This window comes from Cynara cardunculus (genome assembly GCF_001531365.2).
Source record: "Cynara cardunculus var. scolymus isolate 2C chromosome LG 1, CcrdV1, whole genome shotgun sequence".
Taxonomy (NCBI): domain Eukaryota; kingdom Viridiplantae; phylum Streptophyta; class Magnoliopsida; order Asterales; family Asteraceae; genus Cynara; species Cynara cardunculus.
Window position 1 is genome coordinate 49658887 of NC_037528.1, and position 8609 is coordinate 49667495.

The window sequence follows — 8609 nt, forward strand, 5'->3', positions numbered from 1 at the left end:
ATAAAAATGGTTTTTAAGAGTTTTTATCAAATGTTTTATAATACTAGAATGACACTCGTGCAATATATGCAGCGAGATACATCTCGATTTTAATTTTTTTGCTTTATTTTTTATCTCTATCATTTTATATGGTTTTGAGAAAACGATAATTTTTTTTTTGAATAAAATATAATTTTGAAAATATCATAAAATTTTGAAAAAGAAATATCGATATCAGTGTTAAAATAACTATTTAAAAGTTCGTTTTTTTGTGTAATTTCTTCAATTCAATTTTTATTATAATTTAATTAAAGTCTAATAATAAATTAATTTGTTTTTGGTTTAATAATATGATTTTTTATAAAAATAATAATTAAGTATTATGTTAAAACTCAATAGTATCATAATTATTTTATATTAAAAATAAGATGTTTATGTTGTATTTAATTATGTTTATCAACAGTTAATTACACGAGTTCAAACATAAAGCAGTAATAAGTTGTACTTACGTACAATCTACTTGTAAGTACAGTTCATATGAGTTTGAGATATTGATAATGTTTTTATTCTTTAATAAAATATAAATTTAAAAATAAATATATTATAATGTAATTTAAGTTTAATAATGAAGTAATTTATTTTTGGTTTAATAATATATTTTTTTATAAAAATAATAATTAAGTATTATGTTATAACTCAATGATTATCATAATTATTTTACATTTAAAATGAGATGTTTATCTTGTATTTAATTATGTTTATCTACAGTTAGTTGCACGAGTTCAAACATAGAGTTTTAATAAGTTGTATTTACGTACAATCTACTTGTAAATACACTTTATATGGGTTTGAGAAACGGATAATGTTTTTATTTTTGAATTAAATATATATTTCTAGATATCATAAAATTTTGAAAATAAATATATCGATATTAGTATCAAATTAACTACTTAAAAAATTTCTTGTTTTTTTGGGTAATTTCTTTAATTCATTTTTTATTATAATTTAATTTAAATTTAATAATGAAGTAATTTATTTTTAATTTAATAATATAAGTTTTTATAAGAATAATGATTAAGTATTCTGTTAGAACTCGATAATTATCTTAATTATATTTTAGATTTTCTATCTTTAAAATGAAATGTTTATCTTGTATTTGATTATGTTTATCTGCAGTTAGTTACACGAATTCAAACATGCAGCTTTAATAAGTTATACTTACGCATGGTTTATTTGTAATCTTAAATTTTAAGTAATATGCATCAATAAACAATATTTCATGCATAAAAAATAGTTTTTAAGAGTTTTTGTCAAATGCTTTATAATATAGTATAAATAGTATAGTGACAACTTGGAATCGTAAGTATTCACACAGTGCGCACAAAGTCTCCATAGTGGCGGTACAAGTGCACACTGATACTATGATCGCTTCAAGTGATAAAGTGGTATAGTACCAAGATCGTTTCCACTGTGATTGAACAACTGAGAATCAGAGAGTTCCATGAACTTCTTGAGCATGTTTCGGTTTGAGTAAAAGTTGAATTTTGTTAGTAAAAAACTTTAAAATACGAGATAAATCTTTTTAAATTAAGATATGGGAATGGGTATAAGTTTTCCTTAAAAAGATTATAGGAACAGGATGGTCAGAAACTCATGGGACTTCTATAAAAACTTCAATCTCTCAAAAGTGAATTTTCATATACTATGCCCATGGAGTGCCCACAAAGTTCCCACTTTCATCAATTTTAAGATTGCCGAATTAGCTAAATGATAAAAAGATATCTAATTCCACTAGCCTGAAGATTTATACTCGAATATCTTTATAGTGTAAATCTCGACTAATATTTGAACCTTAAATAAAAACATGCAAAATCCGTATCTCTATGTGATTATCAAAGACTCTCTCAAATCTTTGTGCATTACTTAAGCCGTACTTCGAATCCGTCGATCTCTGAATCAAGGATCTAATATTAACACTTTAAAGTGATCGGTTTATTCGCGTTGAGTTTAAGTCCCAACTTTAAGTGACCAAACTTAATAATTAATAACAATGCAACACCCAAGTGTGCCTACTAGTCTTAAATTTGACTCACACTTACACCCAAAAGGGGTGATTAGCTCATCATAAAATTACAGAACATAGAAGAAGAAGAGAAATGTATAAGAAATACTTGAATTGAAATTTACTAAAACTGTTGCCCTCAGTGGGCATACAATGAACAGAAAAGCAGCTTAAAATTAAATACGAGACAAGAAATAAATACAGAAAATTAAACTTGAACCACTGCTCCAGATCTTCAGTTAAGAGTAAATGCTCCAAAAGATGTGTCTACCAAATGAGAGTAAATACTTCAATTTATAGGAGAAAGAGAGAAATGAACATCTATTTTATCCAAAGGAAGAAAACATTCTTCCAACTTTGGGGTAAGGACTTCATTTCACTTTTTGCAAGATCTTCTGTCCTTGTCATCTTTTTTGAAAGGATGAAAAATGTAGAGATGGTCTTTCCCTTAATTTAAGGGAAAAGACACTTTAAGTCATTTTTTAAAACAAAATGGCTCATTTCTTTAGATTTTGTGAAATTTGCAGAATGGACTACAGATTTAATTCTTTTAAATATCCAGAAAAGAATAATTAATCTTATCTGAATCTTCCTTGAAGAAATTATCACAGTCGGCAGAAAGTGGGCATGCCGTAGGCACTGTCCAGTAGTGACAGTTTTTCAGAATAAAATCAAATCTTTGACCTTTCATCATCTCTTAAAAACATTTTAGACAAAAAATATAAGATAGAGGCAAAATGGATACATACAAATAGGAGTATTGAACAACAGATAACTCTCAAAATTGAGAGTTATCATATAGATACATATTTTTTAATTAAAAAAATATAAATTTTTCTTGGACATACTTTTTATACAATTAGATTTCATAATAACCCAATTTTTATTTTTGATTGTACATTCTTTTAAATTCAATTTTTTTTGATAAATATGTATTTATATTAATTTTAATATATTGATCATTATAAAAAAGAATATAAATAATATATAGTTAAAATGGTGGGACTCTTAAGGTTTTTAACTTTTTGAGGTGGCGAAAATGTAAAACAAAAAAGCTGTGAAAAATCTTAGGGAAAAACTTCGACACTGTGGATGCTCTTTTATATACTAATTTCCTTTTGACACAAATCAGTATCAATGCTTACTTTTTACATTCTCAATGCATGTCTTTGACATAAAAAAGGTGCATACAGAATTACCTCAAATCATCATTGCAAATTTAATTTTTCAAAGATACACATATAAAAACAACATGTTCAAATCAGTAATACATAGATTTTGTTATTTTAGGAAACAATAACGATAGAAGAATGAAAAAGGATTCAGGGTTTTACTTTTCAACTGCAAAATCGTGATTGAACTGCGTTGCATTGCATGGATACACTTTTGGTAATTATAATAAGGGAAATTGACCAAACAATCAACCTCCCCAACCAAAATCATTTTTTAGTCATTTTTCAATCAAATTCACATTTTAACCACACTTTACACAAACGTCTTACGCATTTGTACAAACTCGATTTTCAGATTAAAAAAAAGAATTTTAAATGATAATTTAGTTCCAAAAATAACTAAAAATAAACTTAATTTAGAAGATCGACTATTTTGTTCAATTTAAATAACTTTCAACATATAAAAATTGAAAATATAAACTTACCAAGTTTATTATTTTAAACTTTTTTTTTTAAAATATATAATATTTATATACGGTAAATAAAACAAATAAACTCATATACTATTTTCACATTTGATAAGATTTAAATCCTTAACCTTGTAAAAGACTAAAGATTCACATAACATTTGTGGACGTGAATAGAGGAACGCGCGAAAGACATGTTTAGTGAGGATGTCAAAGTCACGTGCAATGCAGAGGAGAGTGAGATAGTAGGACAAGTGGCAATCGACATCCCTGGTTTAGAATTCCCAGTGAAAGTGAGCCTCAAGATGGTAGATGAGTTGTGTGTGGTGTGGACACATTCACACCATTTTTATACCTCTTTATTTATTTCAATTATTTTTAAATATATATATATATATATATATATATATTATTTATTTGGTAAATGGGAATTAAAAATGTTTATGGTTTAGGTTCAAAACTGCAAGTTTACCGGATATGCAACTTTCTCAAACCAAATTGTGTTTGTCTTAAACTCAAATAAATCATATCGTGAAATGTGATGTTATATATTTTATGTGGTTTGAATCTATCGCATTTCAATCACACTGATTAATATATATTAATAAATTCAATAATCACATATTCATATAATAAAAAAGTTAGATATATATATATATATATATATATATATATATATATNTGATTGTTCTATAATAAGAATTTATACATGATTAAAATAATAATATTTTCTCGATATAAATAGATATTTATTTGTATAAATTTTAATGCATTGAGTTTTATAAATAGGAATATAAGTGATATAAAATTAAAATGGTGGGACTCTGAAAAATTATGAAAAAACTTAGGTGAGGTTTTTCATAGAGTGGAAGTATGTTGATATTTTGAAGTTGTTGAATTGATGATGAGACAGAATGGAAAAACTATAAAGAACCTACACGAAAAACCTCATCATAGTACAATGGAAAAGATTACGGGGATTGCTATATAATCTTGGTCAAATTTAGGTAAAATTGTATGTAAAAAAATGAGTTCTAATATTGATGTGTATAAAGAAAAAATTATTTAGTAGAAATATATTTAGCAATATAATAGAATGAAATTATTCCATTTGAAGGAGGAGGATAATTGGACATTGTGTTTTTTTTAATCTATTTGTTTTAAATTTAATTAATACAAATAATTAATTTTTTTATTTGTTGTATTATATTATATTTTAATTAATATGAACTATAAATAAATATATATTTTATAATATTCCCATCATATTATTCTAGTTAAGGATAACTAAAATGAAAAGAAAATGTGGCATAACATGTTCTGAATGTTTTTATTTGTAACATTTCATAAGATGTTTTGTTTCGTATTATAATTCATAACAATTTCGTAAAAAATCGTGACCTGGTTTTTAAGAACTTTTTCTTTTAAAAAAATCATTTACTAAATTTTGTATAAGAAGAAATTAAAAATTGTAATACTCTTTTTATAATAATCTTTTAAATAAAAACATAGAAATTTAAACATTGGAAGGAAATAATAAATTTTTTTATGTACTTGTACAATGTACATGTTTAGGATGTGTTTGATTTGTGAATTAAATGGAATTGATACGATATACTTTTATGAAGGTGACATTAATAGGATCTCGTGGAGTTGTTTGAAAATTTAAGGAGGTTTAAATGCTATTTTGATAAGGTAGGTTTGGGCTTCGCAGAGGTACTGTTCTGTACTATAAAAACGGTAATACAATGCATCTTCCTCTTTACAAGATTCAAATGGGTTTACATCTACAACTTCCTTTAGATTTATGCAATTTGTTGTTAATTCTTTGAGATCGTGATGTGGTGTGGGTTTTAAGGCGATATTTATTAGCACAAATACGGAAGAGAAAAGCTTTATTTTCGAATCTCTTGTGGTTGAGTTTTGTAATTTTAATTAAGCCATGATGATTGATCATATATTGTTTAATTATAAAAATCATATATGATAATAAGTTTGATAACAAATGCATCATAATTATGCCCACATCTTTTATCACTGCATCTTAAAAAGTACTAATTGTCGTACATTGATAGATACGAGAATCATGCTTGTTATTAGTTAAGATGATCGAGATGGAGGGTGACATTAATTATTATTACACCTCCTTGACTTGAAGTTTTTGTTCATCATCGTCCTCCACTTGAAAGGCAGAGACAGGAAAAGTTCGAAACAAGCCAGTGGGGGCTTTGAAGGTGATATTTCCGGTGGGTGGGTCATCGACACTAATCTCACTCAGGTTGATCCACATCATTAACTCTTTTGTTTTGACACCCGTCAGGTTCTTGATTTTGGATTTCTCAACGTAGGCTGTGACCTCGTTTGCATAGCTAGCGAGACGCCCCACCTTTTCAAACTTGTGCTCCTTCTTCTTTTTTTGCTTGAGCCAAACGAAACCGGTGTCTTTGACGTACCCACATTCTTCAATGTCCTCCAAGGGCAACAATCCATTGGGTAACCCAACTTCTGTTAGCAAAACCTTTGTTTTCTGTCTGCAGATTTTGTCGCCATGGTAGACCTCGCTTGCACTGGATCGTATCTCATCTGTCACAACCGAAGACATTTTCAATTTCAATGTCAATTTCAATTATATTATATGGTGGTGTAAAGGCTTACTACCACAACATTACATATATAGTCCAATTGCTTTGGCTTTGCCCTTGTGCTTGTTTATATTTTCGCAAATACCCTTTGTTAGGCTCACATGGGGAATTAAATGACACTTGCACAAAAAGTGCATGTACTTGGTGTTTTGCTTATCTTCTAATAATAATAATAATAATGTAATATCTTTTATCAACATAAATATACTTGGTGTTTGTTTTTACTCTTCTAGTAATAGTGTAATATCTTTTATTAACATGAATAGTTAAAATAAATATACTTGGTTTTTTTCTTTTCTTTTTAAGAAAAAAATATGCAAAATACATTAAAGGGAAAGGAAAACAATACATGTGAAGTAGTTTAAGGAGGTTAAATGCCATTTTGGTTGGGTAGGCACAACCCGGGTGGGTTGTTGAGGAATTGCATCCAAAATTAAAGTGATGGGTAATAATAACTAACTACTATTACATTGCCTTGCATTAATTTGAACCTATTTTTCATATAATAATATTCATCTTTCAAAAAAAGAAAAAAGACATCTATAAATACATGTTAATGTAACAAAGTTTGTTTTGATTCTTATTTGCTTACTAAACTTTTTTATTTTTATTTTCCGATATTCCTCAACTCCGACCACCACCACCACCACCAAAAGAAAATTTCCTCACCTTTTTCTAAAATTCCTGTTGAGTAGTGAAAACATTATCATTATCATTATCAACAACCCTAACATCCGTGCTTTTTATCTGAACCAACAAGTAACAGATACCAACTCCACCAAATAATAATTAACTAACTAGCCTTTCGTTAACAATTAAAATTGCAACAACAATAAGTAAGGTCGAATCCACATGACTCAGTTCAACAGTCAATGCTGGTCATGTCAAGTACAAATACGAGTAAGTAAATTTAAATTGCAAAGAGGGGAACTAAACATATGATTCAAAATAATTATAAAAATTCAAGAAATTAAAAGTCTAACAATAGTCTACTTTGGTAAAGATACAAACACCTATCATCATTTGTAACAAAACGGACAATTCCAAATTGGTTAAAATTGCCAACAAACTCTGACAATCTAAGTTTTTCCTTAACTAAACATTGATTAAAATAAGCTCTTTAATCAAATCTTAATCACAAATAAGAGTTTAAACAAGCTCTTAAACTCTTGGGTGCAATTAACTTTATCGGGTAAGAAAAACATAAATTCAAAGTTATAAGCTCGTAAAACCGGCTTTAGATGACTTTGATTGCAAGATTTCAAGAACCCACCTTATTAAAATCAAATAGGTTCAATTGTCACTTTATCAAAATATCTTGACAATTACACATCCAGGATTTTGACTAGCAAACCTTCTTATGAACATCAAATAATTGGCCAAATCAATCAACATTCAAGTAAAAATTAATCATTAAACATAGAAATCCAACAAATAAACTAGTTGACGAATCAACAACTTTGATTTTAAAAATATGTTGGAATAAAAAAATGGAGATGGGACCCGTAATTGTTCAACGGAGATTGATTTCGGAGACGAAATCCCTTTTTAGTGGGGGAGATTTGTAACACCCTAAAAATTTATKATTCGTAAAATAAATAAATGTTAAGGGTTAAAATTTAAAGAGTAAACGACATACGGGATTAAAGTGTCGATACTCRAAAAATATGATTTTATTGCAATAAATAAAAACGGAAATGAAACATTTTGTATTTAAATGATTTGGGATGAAAATGCAGAAAGAAAAACAAAAATGACTAGTCCTGCCAAAAGTAGAAAACTAATTTGGAAATGATTGAGATTTGGGAAATCATTTCAATCATTTCCCCAAATCACGTTTTCCTATTCTAGAGACGGTTTGACGCCCTATAAATTGGAATTTTCAACTGAATTTTTGTGGAGACGGTCTTAAGGGTGTAAGGGAGTAAACGTCATTGGAATCTCGAGATTTCATCAATAAGCGAGAGAGATATCGAATTTGAAGCGGCATAGGGTCATTCCGCACAAAAACGGCGATTGGAGATAAAATACTCAACCAAAATTGATGTATAATATATGGTTGGTTTTGTTTTTCAATTATCTTTCTGTTGGTACAATTCTCATGGGCTATGGTGGCTTGTACGTCGAGCGGTTTATGTTAGAAGTTGTTATGGCGGCGGCTCGACGAGATTCGGGTACAAAAACTCAAAATACGAGTTTAATATTGAACCGTAGGGGCTGTAAATTTGGGTACGAGTTGGGATTTATTATTATTATATAATATTTTGTAAAAATTTTGGTGAAAAAC

At 27.9% G+C, this 8609-nt stretch overlaps 1 protein-coding gene across 1 annotated transcript; it reads right to left on the reverse strand.

The window, feature by feature from the left end:
• Window positions 1–5663: 5663 nt before the first annotated feature.
• On the reverse strand, window positions 5664–6319 carry LOC112525562. Its single transcript, XM_025135743.1, has one exon. The coding sequence runs from the start codon at window positions 6280–6282 to the stop codon at window positions 5818–5820; it is 465 nt and encodes a 154-aa protein (XP_024991511.1). The 5' UTR covers window positions 6283–6319; the 3' UTR covers window positions 5664–5817.
• Window positions 6320–8609: the final 2290 nt, after the last annotated feature.

What these genes read in the sequence shown, in the direction of transcription:
- LOC112525562 (XM_025135743.1), bottom strand. Translation starts at nt 6,282, where the DNA reads ATGTCTTCGGTTGTGACAGATGAGATACGATCCAGTGCAAGCGAGGTC.